General features: G+C 46.6%; 1 protein-coding gene across 2 annotated transcripts in view; it reads left to right on the plus strand.

Moving 5' to 3' along the window:
- Nucleotides 1-16331, plus strand: part of PEX14 (peroxisomal biogenesis factor 14) — a 145727-nt gene that overhangs the window by 105381 nt on the left and 24015 nt on the right. For both annotated transcript variants that reach the window (XM_003989484.5, XM_019836145.3), the window contains exon 4: nucleotides 11692-11820. In XM_003989484.5, coding sequence (XP_003989533.1) covers nucleotides 11692-11820 — 129 coding nt within the window. The remainder of the gene's footprint in view (nucleotides 1-11691; nucleotides 11821-16331) is intronic.

Genomic DNA, 16331 nt, shown 5'->3' on the forward strand with positions numbered 1-16331 from the left:
TGGAAAAAAACTGAATCTGGTGTTGGATGCAGAACAACTAGAATTCTGCACTCCTGCTGTGAGTGTGAATTGGCCTGACTACTTTGGAAACTTGACGGTGTCTGTTCACCTGAAATATGCACACCCCATATAATCCAGCAGTTTGCCGCCAAAGTATATGTGTAAAAATGTGATTAGCACCACTCTGGAACGGACGGATAAATCGTGCTTCATTCTTGTCCCGCGTGAGAGTACTATACAGCAGTCAAAGTGAATGAACCGTGGCTACGAGCACCAGCAGAGGCACCTTGCAGAAGCGTAATGTTGAGCAAAAGAAGCCCATTGTGAAAGAATGCTTTCTCTATTATTCCATTCATGTAAAGTTCAAAAATAAGCAAATTTCATCCGTGGTGCGAGAAGTTAAGTGGTGACTGGGAAGGATGCGTGAGGGCTGCTCCTGGAGGCTGTTGTATTACCTTTTTTTTTTTTTTTTTTTTAACCTGGATGGTAGCTACATGGAGTTTTTCACTGTGTGAAAATACATCAAGCTGTAAGCTTAAAATGTGCTTGCTTTTCTGTACGTATATCGAATGCCAACAAAGTTTACTTAAGACTACAATGAGGCCATTCTTCTACCTTTCAGGATGACAAAGAAAAAGCTTGATAGCATCATGCAGGCAGAGTTGTGGGAAACACATGTAGACTGGTGGGAAGTAAGTGGAAACCACCTCTAAAGGAGAGTTAGGCAATGTTGATCAAAATCAAAACTACCTGCAGGGACAACTTGCACATGTTTGAATGGCACATGCAAGGACTTGTTTTGGGGCTTGTAATGTATGTTCAATAGGGGACAAGTTAAATAAGTTACGGTACGTCCATGAAATAGAATGCCTTATAGCCACTAAATAGAATGAGGAAGCACTACAGATACTAATAAGGAATACTCTCTAAGATGTCTTAGTTAGAAATAGCAACTTGTAGAATAGTAAATACTATTCCATGCTATTATTTGTACAATATGGATATATATGTATGTATGTGTATATATATACACATGCACACACACACACACACATACACTAACATATAAAAAGTGTATTATATGGGTATAGAAAAGCACTTTCATATGTTCATAGACTGTGTCTAGGAGGCATCTAAGAACCTAGTATCAGTGGTTGTCTCTGGAAGATCTAACTGGATGGCCAGGTGGCAGGAGTGGGAGGGGGACAGCCTTTCACTGCATACCCTTTGGTATCTTGGGAATACAGAATTTAACTATGGGAATATACCTGTCAAGTGTTAATTTTTAAAACAATTGACTACCTTTCCCTTAGAAAGGTGTTTTGCAGGATACCGTTGTGTTGCTCCTCAGTAAGTCTGGTACAGCCACATTTTTCTTCACATTGAAACAGATCTTTGGTTTAACACCAGATGACATGGTTGGCTTTGCAGAAGGGTGCCAAGATGTATGGGGGGGGGGGGAAGTTCCCGTGTCAGGGTGCGCAGACTGCAGGGTGTGTGGGAATGCACTGATGAGCAGACAGCAAATTCAAGCCTCCTGTGTCATGCCCGCTTGTAAACACAACACTCCTTGAATGGAATGGTAGGCCCCTCCCTGCGGCTTCTAGTGTAATTTTCCTTCTCTCTTTTCTTCTGAACATGTATAAGTTGAATTCAGATTAAGTTAAAAATGATGCAACTCTCCTGCTTCCTTTTGTTCTTTTTTTTAAAATGTAATTAAGATCAAGCTATGAATATAACATCTGCTTTTTATGTCTTAATGTATCAGAAGCATTTTCCCATGCCATCAGAAATTGTTCGTGAAAATGTACACAGTCGAATAACAGCACGTAACTGAAATGTGTCCTAATTTGTCCGCTCAGCCCTCTTCACACATTTATGTTGTTCAAATGTTTTGCTCTTCTTTTTTTTTTTTAATTTTTTTAACGTTTACTTATTTTTGAGAGACGGACAGAGCACGAGTGAGGGGCAGAGAGAGAGAGGGAAACACAGAATCCAAAGCAGGTTCCAGGCTCTGAGCTATCAGCACCGAGCTTGACGCGGGGCTCAAACCCACAAGCCATGAGATCATGCATGACCTGAGTCAAAGTCGGATGCTCAACCGACTGAGCCACCCAGGCGCCCCAAATATTTGTTCTTCTTAAAAATATGGTGAAGAACCGTTTTTGTACGTTAGTCTCATACCACATTATTTCATTATTTCTGAGAAGTTAAATTGTTGAGTCAAGAGGCTGTGAACATTTTTAAATACTCTTGAGACAGAGTGCTGAATTGTCTTCTAGAAGCTTCTCAGTTTGCACTTCCAGCTTTGGGTATTCTAATGCAAAAAACGTGGTTTTTATTTTGAAAGAATTCAATCTTAACAACTTTACCAACACATCTGAATGATATGCCAGAAGTCAGGGCGGGATATCAGTATGTCCTTTGAACATGAACAGAGATTTGGAATGCTTCCCCCGTGCTGTCTGGAATCCTGCCTGTCCCCACCCACAGGCACCGGGACCTGAGATAGACTGCTTTACTGTGTCTGTAGCTCAGCTTCCTTCCCTGTAAATTGGGAGCCAAAGGGGGCTCCCCTGCCACCTCTGGCCGCATGGGTTACACACCACACGGGCCCACAAGGTCCACGGACACGGTGATGTGGAGTCCCAGAGTCACGCGCCTCGGCGGCCCTGCTCAGGACTAGTATTGGGGTTCAAAGAGTTAAATATATACAAAGCTCCAAAAATTACTCTTTGACAGTTGGGTTTAAAACATTTTGGCCGTTATGTCTAGGTGGAGAGTGAAAATGTGAATGATTTTTAAATTCTCTCTGTGCTTTGTTTTCCATATTTTCAGCAGTTGAAGTGCTATTTTTACTGTCAGTAGATAGATATGCCTATACATTACAGATCTTATGTTCGTATATTAGACAGTATTACATGTATTATATTATAGGTAGAAGACAGACAAAATATCCTTTCAACATAAGCAATTGGTGGGGAGGAGGTCTTCCTTAGGGAGGCTGCCATTTAACCAGGTAAGGAAGGTGAGGTCTTGGCTCTCACATTGCCTGGCAAAAGAAGCACTCAAATATTTATGGATTTGGTTGAGTTCTAAATATTTATCTCTACGCTAGTAATGTTGACTATAGCAACCAATAGCAGATTCATTTGAGCTACCCAAATAGGTGGGGACAAAATGATTTATGTACCGTATTGACCTATTAGGACATGGCATGTTTTCATGTATTAATATCAGGTTAATATGAGGACTTAAAAACCATCTGATAGCTGCATGGTCATTGAAAGCTTTAGGAAGCTGAATGCCAAACAATAAGCCTTCTGATCTTGTACTTAAGATTCAGGATGTTAAAGAAAACCCCAAATGAACGGCATCACAGTCTAGCTGGGTGACTGAGGAGTGCGTCTCGATATATTGAGCTTTTGTGCCAGCATTTTCCTTAAGGAACAAAAATCTCCCCCTTGATTTGGGTCCCACAGTAGAGTTGTTTCCCAAATCAGTAACATATGAAACAGCGTATGGCTGTCCCTGCCATCCCAAAGCAAATGTTTGTTTTGTTGCAGTGATGGAAACATTTCCATTGGTGAAGCAAATATTTAGAGCTGAAAGAAACATTTGGGCGGCCAGGATGTGTCAAAATAGAACAGATGCCTGCCTTTTAAAAACACACATTTAAAAAAAAAAAGAAAGAAAGAAAGAAAGAAAGCCACCTTGTACTTGGCTGCTGTGGTTATAGCCACAATGGGTTAAACAAGAAATTAGAAAATGTGGATATCATTCTAATCCCAGTTTCTGGGCACATCTCTGTACCTTTTTGTGTCTTGGTTTTTCTCTTCGAGAAAATGAGGATAGCCATTGTAAGTGATTTTGCTCAGGATTCAGGGTTTCCCCCCTCCAAATATTCTCTTTGTTCTTAAAAAGTAATCATCCCTTTTGAATCAGAAATATATTCACATGGAATACATTTCATAAGGATAGACAGTGAACAAAGTGCCTTCAGTCTCCGTCCCCAGCTACCAGTCCCCTCCCTGTTTGTAACCAGTATTTCCTGTGTCCTCTCTATTTTATGCATGTACACACCACTAAGTAGAAGTGTTTGTGTGTGTGTGTACGTTGTGTGTGTGTGTGTGTGTGTGTGTTTTGTTTTGTTTGCACATAGAGGCTCTGTATATCCTTCACGTTTTCACCCTGGGCTCCATATATATTCTTTTTGTTTTTCTTCTTTTTTTGAGGCGATTGATTGATTCTAAGAGTTTGCTTAGTAAAAATGTGCTAGCTGTGTCCGATAGTAGAGAGGAGCAGGCTCGTTCCCTGCTCGTGCTTGACCCTGCCCCCCCCCCACCCCCGAACATGGCGCTGAGAATCTGGTTCTGCCTCTGGGGCTCACCATGGGCTGTGGGTAAGTAAGTCACTGTCCGTCTCCAAGTCCTTTTCTCTTGATTTTTAAAACAGAAGGAAAGGGAAAGAATAAGAATAGGAGATAGACCAGATGAGCTCTAACTTTTCTCTCAGATCTGAATTTCTTGGTTTGGCTGTCAAAGGTGATTTTTTTTTTTTTTTTAAACACACTTCACTGCTTCTTCTAAAACAGGAGCAGGATTCCAGCAAGTATCGTTGAAAACGTTTATTAATTTGGCTTTTCTGCGTATGCACAAACACACCTTTGGCTTACCTGGCCCTTGGCATTCAGGTAGCTGTGATTCCTGATTATCACACCCTTTGGTCCTTAAAGATACTGCTCGTTCCCCAGGACTTGTTCAGTGCACCGTGGGAGGGCCGACTTCTCAGCCTGTTGCCAAGGACCTACTGGCTCAGACACTGCTGTCCATGACAGCCGGCAACAATATTTGCAATGCTGTTAATCCTTCGGAATTGATGATCAAATAACAAAATCAACTCCTCTTTGTTTTTGTTTTTAATTTAGCGGAGAGGGATTAAAAGGGGAGAAAAAAAAAACACCCTTTAGACTATAGATCTAAAAATAGACGTCACGGATGCTGATTGGAAACCCTCCCAGTCTTTCATATGAGAGATCTCAATTTGTGTTACACAGAGGGGCAGCTCACTTCTGTCTTGTTCACCAGTTATACTACTCCCCAGAGAAGCCCAATAAATTTTATAGGGAAGTTTCCTCCTTATGCGGAAGGAGCTAAGCTCAGTGACTGGTGTGGCTGAAGTAATTTAGGGCTCCAAGGGAGTACAGTACGTCTGGCTTGTGGAACACCGTATCCGAAGCAAACGTACAAAACCCGGTCATCTCGGTCTTTGATACTACAGAGCTCTGGATCCCGTGGCCCCGGCCTGTCTGATTTGGGAGGGAACTGCTCCCCCCAACTTGCATTTCATTCACCGCCCAGACGGTCCTTCTGCGTGCTCTATTGGTAGTGACAGCAGAGCTCGCCACTGCTGTGTGCTGGCGTTCTCACCACTAACCGTCTGAAACCTCCAAACTTGGACTTGGCTGAGTTTTTACGTCTCTCGTCTGCCTCTCTGAGACGCAGAGATCCTCTCCCACTGCCGTCTCTCTTCAGACTTCCAGTGGAGCCGGGCTGCCCGGTTCCTCAGTCTTGAAGCTAACCGTGCAATACGTTTTGCACTGGCTTTTTACTCAGTGATTTATACTCGGAGACGTGGCTGGGTGATATCCAGTGTCCTTTTGTCTTTGTGTTTATTTTTCTTGCACATTTAATGTATTTAAAGGATATATTGTCTTTATGGTTCACTGGGATAAGGAGGGGGTGGGTGCAAGTTTTAATGAGAGGTCCCCGGCTCCCTGTGTTGAGATGAGAATTATATTCTCGATGAGATATCTTTCTTTCTTCCCTTAGGTGGCAGGAGGCAGTGTTTTGCTGCTTTTTGAAATAGCATTTCTACCTAACGATTTTTAGAAGGGTACTGAGAGGGCGTTCAATTTCAGGACATCATCAGCAACTTTTCTCCTGTTGTCTGAACTTTCCTCATTTAAGGAGACAGGGAAGTCTCATGTCTTGTTCCTGAATTTCCGTATCAGTATCAGGATGGTGGGAACCAGCCCTACCGTCAGATCAATTTTTATAAAAACTGTTTCATTCGGGGCTGATGATGTTTGCAACTAGTTTTCTCAAAAACTGTTTCCACTGCGTGGGAATAGTTAATCAGTAGAGGAGAAAGCACTTGGCTTATTTGCTTAATATTTTAACCAAGTGAATTAGACAGGTTGGGGGGCTGGGGGAGGGGATAAGAAAGTGGGTGGGGGAAGCCCCATAAACAAGGTGATATATAATATTTTTTTTGTTCTCCTTTTAAATAAATACCGATCAGCTTTATGTTCAGAGACAATAGGAGCCGTTGGCTTAAATTTGCAGTTTACTGTATTTATGGCTGTAATATCAAGGTGCTGCCGTCGTAATTTCATGCCCCAATGAGAAGAGCAAGGTCGAAGCAAATGCTTCCATCGGCATCTGCTAACACACTAACTCATAAACAAGGCCCGGCTGGATCAGGTGGCACGGAATAATACAGGCTAATGAAATACAGCACAGCTTTCCATTACTGTTAGTTTTTACAGTGTCGTCATTACGTGTAATTTATGTTTAAAAAATTCAATTTTATACAAGGCACTGGGAAATAGGGGTCTACAGGTCATCCAACGACTTTTAGAGGCTCTGAGAGTCCTTATTGTACTCTACTGTTCCAACAAAATGTTAATAAAATAAAATAAAAATACTTTTTTCCCCCCTTTCCCCTCCCCTAGCCTTTTCTGAGAGAGTTGATTTTTCTTTTAATTTGGGGAGTATTTTTAGCCAGCTGTCTTCTCTGCCTCATCTCCTCTCAGAGTGTGTGTGTGCATGGGGAGATAACTAGTTGTGTTCTCAGAGAGGTGACCCCCGCACGGTCTCCGCGCGTCCCAGATGAATCACCCGAGTCCTACACACGGAGGGACTGTGATGGGGGAGGCAGGTGGCCAGCCCGCGACCGCCACCCTGCGTCGCCGGCCCTCTGGCCCTGTTCCCTGATCCCAGTCAGACTTGACATTTTTATTATAAAACTCGGGCCAGGCTGGAAGGTGCCGTTGGGTGTTCATTACCTTGCTCATTTCCAAACTATTCCTAGCCCTGCTGTCCCGGTTGTTGTTTGACCTAAAAGACGCAGACAGTGCTGCTGTCTGCTGTCATCTGTCTTTCTGCTTCACCTGCACAGGGCCAGGCCCCGTGGCAGTGCTCAGCGGTCACTGAGGACAACATCGAGGTGACTTATTCTGAGAAGCCCTTGCACAGCCAGTCCCGCAGGAAAAAGGCAGCTCTTCCCAGTGCCCAGTTTTGTCTGAGTCCCTGCAAAAGGACCCGCAGCAGCGGCTCCCAGCCAGTAGGCCGCGGCTCCCAGAGTCAACGGTTTGGTTTTGTTTGCATTTTAACCGAAACCTTTAGAAAAAGAAAACAAATCGGGTCTGTCTTCTAGGGGATACAAATAAGCAGGTGTGGCCGCCCCGAGGCCGTTCACTTCAGCTGCTGCAGCAGTAACATGGGGCTTTATCAATCAGTAGCTTGTAGCTTGCTCGCTGAGTTCTTTTAAAAGAATCCCACCCTGGAGAAAGTGTTGGAAAAGAAATCTTTGACCCGCCTTCTGCACCAGAGCAGCAGCCGCCTCCTCAGGAAGGGCACTGGTTCTGAAAGTAGATTCCAGAGAAGAGAAAGAACAGCAAGTCCACCCCGATTCCGATGCCCGGTGCGCACGACCTTCACCTGCACGATCAGAACTGAGAGCTCTTGGTTTGGCCCGTCAGGCAGCGGTGGTCTTACGGGTGAAATGGCACTGCCTGTCAGAGGGAGGCGCCTGGCCTCCCGCTCACTTGGGACAGGTGCCCTCACCCCGTTCTCTTCCTCTTGGCTAAAGCGAGCTCAGGGGATGGAATCACTGAGCGGGACTTTCTTAGTTTTACTCTCTATCAGCAATACATTTTAATTGTCACAGACCAGGGCTGATAGCTCTTGGAATTGGCAAGTGGCGGGGGTGAAGTTACTGAAAGCATCTAAATGCAAAGGGCTGGTGATATCAGATGATGCAAATTGACACCCCAACTAAGGAAGATTTTCGGCTTTATTGAAATTGGCTAATTCTCCCAAAGGCAGCAGCTAGGGGAGGGGAGGAGTTTGCCTGCCACAGGACGGTGACACCCTTCACCCCCCGTGTCTGCTCTGCTCAGCCCTTGCTCGGGTCCCTCTGCGGTTAGATTATTCCTTGCAGATAGCAATCAACTGGAAGGAAGTGTGTGTGTCTAATTTGCATGAGATTATTTAAAACAACAACAAAAAAAAAGGTCTGCATTAGTCAGGGTGATGGTAAACAACGCAAAGAGATGCCTTTTATAATATAGCCAGTGCCTCAGCGTTCACAGGCAAATATAATTCACTTCCAATTGGCGGTTTCCTTTATTATTCCTTTTAACCTTTTGGATTCTGCAAGGTCTCCATCTAAGCTCTCTGCTGTTTGTCTCGTGGGGGTGGGTGGGAACCTGGATGTCCTGTCCTGTGCCCCAGTCCCTCTTCCCTGAGGTCAGGGTTGTTTCAGCACCAGGAGCCCATGACTGGGTAGGTAAGTGTTGTGTCCTGAAAGAGATGACCCCCCCCCCCTTCCTGCCGAGGCTCTGAGAGTCCCGAATGAATTACCTGAGTGTACAGAGTCCTGAACCTGGTCTGTCCTTCCCACTGGGGCTGGGGCACTCGGAGGGAGAGGACACCAAGAGAGGCACAGGCACCAGTCTGTGTGAGGGCTTAGGATTTATTGGGAGTTAGACTATTAGAACGAGGCAGGGACCCTCGACCCTTGTCCCTCTGGGGTCGTTCAAAAAGTTGTGTAGGTGTCATTTGCAGATAGGATCCAGGCGTCGGCTTCCCGTGTTGTTGTGGCATAGCCCCAAAACACCATTCGTCGGCTCTTACCTGAGGCTGGGCTGCCAGCATGAGGGTGAGAAAGACCATTTAGTGCTTCTCTCAACCTCTCACAAGCTTGAAGACTTAGGACGGAATTTGGAATTTCGGAGCCTACCCTGTGTTGTTTCTGTGCTGGGGGCGGGGCGGGGGGGGGTGCGCGGTGGGCGAGAGGTGGCCAAAGCCTTGGTCTGTCAGCAGGCAGCACCACGCCCTAACTGGTATGATCAGAGGCATGTTTTCACCTTGCTTGGGTCTTAGTTGTTGTTTCTTATCTGTTAAATGAATGCAATGGCTGGGATAATGGTCCGGCTCTGAAATTATATTATTCAGTGAGATCATGAAAATGCTGATTTTTTTTTTTTTTTACAAGAAGAAAAGTGATTCATTTTATGTAACTAAATCAAAGTCCCGGCCCTCCGGAGGATTAGGGATATCAGAATTCCAGCCAATGTAAATTTAGAGCGTCAAATGATAAGGTCTCTGAAAAACAAGAGCTCGGAAGGAAGTGCTGATGCCCTTTAACCGCAGCCTCACTGGTGGGCTCGGCTGCAATAATGCAAGGAACATGTTTTATTAGGAAAACAGGCTCCGTAAAAGCCCGGGGCCAGAGGGCAGGACAGTGGGCAGGGAGTGCTGTCCCTTTAACCAGCTGCAGCTCTCGGGGCCGCAGCACAGCCCGTGACTTACTGTAGATTTCCCCAGCGCTAAACATTATCGTACTTGTTTATATTTGAAAGAGCCAGAAGGGAAAATGAGAATGCAACTCAATGCTCCTTTTGGGAAAATTATCCTCATTTGCAGCCAGCGGCTGACAAGGCACACGAACCACCAGGTTTATGAAATTCCGTAGTGTCCCAGTGACCATCAGCCCGTGCTGACGCCGCACGTGCACGCACTTCTCCAAGCAAGCGGCTGGTGATGAGCTGGTTAGAGTGGGCCTTTCCTGCTGGAACCCTGGAAGGGGTTCCCCTCCCTCTCTGGAGGTTGACTGGCAGGCACTCTCAGGCTGGATGGAGCCCGAGAAGCACACGCTCAGGGTTCAGGGGTTTTCCTTCTGTCCTGCCCTTTTCTCTCGGGAGGCCTTGGGAGCAAGCTGGGCCATTTGGGAGGAGGAACGTCCCGTATAGCCCCCCACATACTCAGAGGTAGCTTTTGTATCTGAAAGCGCTCAGCGCCAACCTTTTCATCTGCCACGTCAGTCTGTTGAGAGCGGGGTGCGCCGGGGGCCACCCCAGCAGCGTTCAGGCTTCACAGCACGGTAGCCTTGCCCACCACTGGCTGGCTCCTCTGTGTGCGGAGGGGGAAGGGGCAGAGCTGCAGTTTTAAATGGGGACAGCCCTCAACCACCCAGCATAGGGAGGGGAACAAAGGGTCCGGGGCCGTTCAGAGTAGTTCAGGCCTTCTCCCTGACCACTTGCGTAGGGCCTGGAAAGTTGGAGAGGCGCTCGGCCAACTACAGGCCCGTGAGGTGTGGGGCAGCGCTGTGCTTCGGAGCATTAATGTGTCCCATCTATTAGCCCCTCGGCACAGAGCATGCGGCACCAGGCTCTGGAAGATGCTGATCCTCTGAAGCTCCGTGTACTTGATGCACCCCCAGGGGCAGATACACCATGATGTGGCCTCTAATGGAGAGCTGCCGACCAGATGGGGAAAAGCTCTCGGCTCTCGTTTCAGAGCCTTATGTGGCGGCCGCACTGGATCCTGGGATTCCTGGAGCAGCACCGGCCGGCCAGAGTGGTCTTCGTGGGCTGGCCGTGACCTCCCCGCCGCTGCTCCCGCTCTTGGCGGCCCCAGCGCTTTCGTACCCCTTGTAGCCACTTCTCGGGCCCGGCCCGCGGGGAAGTTTCTCTCACGCCTGTGCGCCACACTCCGTTCCTCTGCTCCGGGTTGGTTGGCACCCTCGTCCTCTTCCCCCAGAGCCGGCGGCCCCTGTCAGCCTCGGCCGTGTGCGCCCGCGGGAAATGGGGTCCCCGCGGTGCCCCCCGCCCCGGCCTTGTGTTCTTCCACGGGCAGATCCTCTCCCCACGCTGTAGCCACTGCAGATGGCGCCCTGCTATTCCCTGCCGTCCGTCCCGAGCGCAGTGTGCTTCAGTGTGAGGAGGATTAAAACAAAGGGAAGCAGAAAAGCTAGCCAAAGGCGGTACAGGCAGCCTCTGCTAGGCTGGGGCAATAACCATCTGAAAGTTTGGGCCTGGCCTTGTTTTGATCTGTTTTCTTGTTTTATTTTCTTCTTTACATTCTATATCCCATTCATACTAATCACAGTCAGTCCTGATTTTTCTTTTTATTTCTGCATTTGTCATAAAATAAAGCAAATTATTCCCGTCTTCGGAAACGATCGAGACTAATTAGTCGTCTCACCCAATAATTAGTTTTTTGTTTCCCTGTCTGTTTTCATGCATTATTGTTAGTTTTTTCCCCTCTTTTTTTAACACCATTACAGATTAAAATGAGCCACATTTGCAGTTGATGGTATCTGTTTTCGGGGGAAGAATGGAGAATTGCAGTACGGAGCGACTTCAGAAGCAGCAATAAACTCAAGGATAAATTAAGGAAATTGAATGAGCCACATTTGGAAGCAGTGTTGAGGCTAATATTCTGTCGCTTAAGGTTAAATTGCAACCGGGAGAGGTTCCGGAGAATCCGAAATCGGGGAGGAAACTTACCACGATGCTAGGCAGTCTGTGGCTCTAGGGGTCGTTTCTCAATGAAGATTTCGTTGCGGCCATGGACAGTGGCAAAAGGTATTCACCTGCAATTATGTCCTCTTCTCCCCCAGGGCTGACAGATGAAGAGATCGATTTGGCTTTCCAGCAGTCGGGCACGGCTGCCGAAGAGCCTCCGTCCTTGGGGCCGGGCACACAGGTGGTTCCTGTCCAGCCCCCTCACCTCATTTCTCAGCCGTACAGTAAGTCACCCACTCAGACGCCTGCTGTAACCTTGATTGGGGTTGAGGATTCCGGCCACAGAGCAGGGCTCCCACCTCCCAGACTCCGCAAGCGTCGAGCCCGGGATGAGGAGATGGCTCTTGGGTTTTTCCAAAAGAACGTGACACACCCAGATCCCCTCCTAGACAAACTTTTAAATATGTGACAAGGGTGTAAGCAGAGACAAGGGACCAGAATAAATGAGTTTATCGTGTTGTTTCATATATTTGGGTTACAAGCAAGAATCTGTAGAAGTATTTCTTGGTTCTGTTTCCAGTTTCTTACATCATGCGTTTGCCCGTCACTCTTCCATGAATAAGAGCATGAACGTCTGATTCATGACTGCCTTCTCGTTTGCTCACTGAAATAACTTCTCTCCTAATTTTGTTTTTTAAAGTTAATATTAGTAGATTCAAGGCGGTGTCTCCCACCCACCTCCCTTCTCCCCTTCCTTTCTTCCTTCCTTCCTTCCTTCCTTCCTTCCTTCCTCCCTCCCTCCCACCCTCCCTCCCTCCCTCCCTCCTTACCTCCCTCCCTCCCTCCCTTCCTCGTCCTGGCTACACCATGTATATTTATGCGTTGACAGTCTGTTAGAGAATTTCAGATTAAATGTAAAGGTCCTTTTTGAATGTAGCTTTTAATTGTTACATGAGAACATGACCCATGTTGTTTTTAAGTGAAGCTGTTTTAGGAATAAAGGTTCCTCAAACTAGTAATGAGTGTCCAAACCTTCAAAAATACAGCCAGAACCCCTTCTTTAAATCACTTATAAAAAGTCTAAAAATGGTTAAAATTGACTTCAGAGTGATGGAAAATAGCTCCAGTTTCGTGTCTTCAGCGTAACTCAGCCTTGGATCTGTTGTCTTTCAAGATGCCTTTTCTATAATTGTCTTCATTTTGATTGTCTATCTCAGAAGTTTTAGTTTTTCAAAACATGTTAATTTAAAACAGTGCCTATCAGAGTTTGAAAGGCCTAGCTTTAAATGCCAGGCTTGATTGGACCCTTACCACGTGGTCTGGAGCTACCTTCTGGCTCTTGCTTTGCTGTCCTCCTCACTGGCCCCGGCATCACAGGGGCCGGGGTGTCACAGACCTCACTTAGATCTGCCCTTTCTTTTGCTTTCTGGGTGAGGCTGAATGGGTGAGGCCAAGTAGCACGCTGTCAGTTTCACCTCATCCGTGGCCACCTTGTCCAGCGGAACACCGGTGTCACGTGACCTCTGGGGCCGGAGAAATGGTGCTCAGCGGTGAGCCTTGTATTGGAGCTTCTGAGTCAGTAGCAGCTACTTGTCAGCCTGGGACTCACTTCTCCTTCCTGGCCAGTATTCTTTCCGATCTCTCGTGTTTGTCTTGGGTCACTAAACATGCTCTCCGTGTTTCCTTTTAACCAAAGGCCAGCTCTCCACACTTTTTCTTTGGTTGTGTCCCTGGGCCCAGCCATTTAATGGCATTTGTTGAGGACAGGCAGTGGCAGCTGGGGTGTAGAATTTTCTAAGACGCACATCTGTTCTATTCCAGCTGTTTTCTCCATGCTTAAAACCAAGCAGGTCTCTCAGCTACTTGGAAACTTCTTGCTCAGAACAGATTCTTCCGGTTGGTCACAGAGTTGGGCCTGAAACATCATACCTGTGCCTACTTTTGGTAGACACAGAGGGTCATTTACACTGTTGGTCTTTCTGAAAGAGGCGAAAGAAAGAGCTGGGGAGGGGCAGGACTGTCATTTAAGTTATTCTTCTGTCCAGGTCTCTCTGAGAAAAAGCATTACATGTTTAGGTATTTAGGTAGGAGTATTTTTAAGAGACTCCCAGCCCTAAAAATAAAATACATCTTCTTAGAGACAGACTCCTTCCTGCTTTGACGCTAGTGTAAAAACAATGGCAATTTTTAAATCCCTGAAGTTTCTACTTGTCACTGCTGAGCTTCATCCCTCTGGTACTGCCGCACCCGCTCCTTTCAGCTCCGGGGGTGACTCTACCTCTACACTTCTGTACTTTTGCCAAGAGGTGTCAAAACTGCTCAAAAAAAAAAAAAAAAAAAAAAAAAAAAGCTTGATTTTGATTAATATAGAGAAACAAGACTTTGCCTGACTGATAATAAAACTGATAAATGACATTTGAATTACTTGTAGCGGTAATTTATTACATAAAATATCTTTTATTTGACATGCGATTAGTTGCTGGAAGCATCACTCAATCTGACTAGTTTAAACATGCTCTAAAATGAACCCCAGTAAAAACCAGGGCTGTCTGCTGCTGGCGTTATGAAATATACTAATCCTGGAGTGAGGAAAAAATCTGACTTTAAATATTTAAATGATTAATTGGGTTTATATATTTTTTTTACCTTTCTAACCCCCTTAATTACAAGCAAACTCAGGGGAGTTTCTGAACTAGGTGTGCAATCTGCATGCTTATCACTGAGACATTGTCTGCGTCCCGGGAGGGATTTATGGCCTCCACTCATGTGTGTTCCTGCCCATTTTACATCCAGAGCCCTTGCCCTCCCATGTCTTGGCTCTTTAAGGACAGGCATTCCATCTCTGAACCCAGGCCTGGAAAATGGGATTCTCTGGGCACAGCCCCAGATGCTCACGCCTCGGGGAAGGATAGCTTTTTCAAGACCACCTCCGGGAGCCCACTGCTCTTGGATGATCACCTCTGGTCTTGCCGGCCCTTCTGCTTCATGGCAGATGTCCCACTCGGTGCCTCTTTGGGTGTCTCCGCTCTTTGGTGAATGTGGTTGACCTTGAGATGGTAGTCAATGGCCTGTGTGTCAGCAAAGAGAACTTGGACACCTGCCGGCATGGTACCGGCTCAATCCATCCGCATTTATTAAGCACCTATCGTATACTCAGTACACTATCGTCAGAGATACAAAATGTGATCCTTCAAGATCCTGTAGGTTCTCTGGGAGAGAGAAGATAAACTCTTAAGGAAAGATAATAGTATAAGACATTGTGATTTAATGCCAAAATTAATTACACAGACAAGAAATTTTGTAAGAATACAGAAAAGAGAAAAATTAACGTGGGCTAGAGAAGTCAGAGAAGGCTTTGTGAAAGCAGTAGGAGGCTGACACCGAGGGAAACTCGGTGTCACCTGGTGTGAGAATAAGCCCGTGTTGTCAGGGCTGGAAGGAAGGTCGGGCAGAGCTCAGGAAAAGCCGGGCCGGGATTCGAGAGGAAAGCTGACGTTCTCTGCTTCTCGTTTCACTTTCTTTTTGTTCGACGTTGAATCGGGGATCAGTATGTGTGGACATCTGTGGTGCCTGCCCAGGCCCACACACAAAGTTCTGCTGAATGCTCGACTGATTGGTTTGTTCCGGGCTGATTTTTCTTCTTTCCTCCCAAAGAAACAAGAAGCAAGGTAGCTTTGAGAGTTAGGCAGGGCCAGCGTAAATTTTGTAGGGTCATATGTTTTTCCTAGGCTTAAATACTTTTCCTCACTGTCTTTGGTAACCAATTTAGGTCTTTCACAGACGGACCTATAGCTTCAGTTAGGGTGTAAATGTGTGAGTGATGAAAGGCTTTGACACCTCGATTAGAAATCCCGAGAGTGCATGGTCTTAGTTTGCTTCTTCATAGACCTGTTTAGTAGCGTATACTTACCCTCGATTATCTTCATTCAGTGAGCAAGCACTTTTTACTATATTCCTGCTATGGGCCAGGCCCTGTGCTAGACCCCAGGGATGAAAAGATTAATAAGGCCTAACTGCTGTCTCCTGTGTTTCCTGTCCAGCCGGAGAGGCAGTTAAGCAAAGAGCAGTGCCTCTGAGGTAGATCCAGGTGAGGCCAGTGGCACAGACGAGGCAAAGGGGCACTGCATAGAACAGGGGGGGATGCTTCGCTGGGTGTGAAGGGCCTGGGGGAGGGGTGGTCGGTTCATTGACCAACCAAGATGGACGAGAGCATCCAGGCTAAGGCAAAGGCGTGTGGCCATGAAGCCGTGTGATGTTCAGTGGCCGGAGCCTGGGATGGCAGTGCCAGAAGAGAGGCCTGGCGTGGGAGGTGGCAGCCAGGTCATCACCCTCACGGAGGAACAGTCAAGAGCACACGGAGTATTTCTCTTCAAGATGCATCATCGGATTATTTTTGAGGCTGTATTACCTGTTTGACGATACTGTTCTTAGACTAATATTAAAACCATTTGTATCATCTGAGAAGATGCTGCGTGGGGAGCTAGGGGAGACATTCTGGGAGTGTGCTGGATGCGGCGGTGGTCCACATGCTCTGCCTGTAGCTCTTCCCCTCTTCTTTGCCTGGCCAGCTCGTTGCTGTTCTTTGGGATTGGGGTCGGCTGCCAGCCCCTCTAGGGACTCTTTCAGATGCCTCCATTCCAGTGGGATGGAGGTTCCCCTTGGCCTGCTCAGCCCTGCTCACTTTAATGTTTATTCACTGTCTTTTCTATTAAATCATGAGTTCCTTGGATTAGAGCAGGTTGTTTGTTTTTGTTGTGCTGTGTTTTGTTTTTTTAATCTATTACCCAAGGCTGTG

This window comes from Felis catus, chromosome C1 (assembly GCF_018350175.1).
Source record: "Felis catus isolate Fca126 chromosome C1, F.catus_Fca126_mat1.0, whole genome shotgun sequence".
NCBI lineage: Eukaryota > Metazoa > Chordata > Mammalia > Carnivora > Felidae > Felis > Felis catus.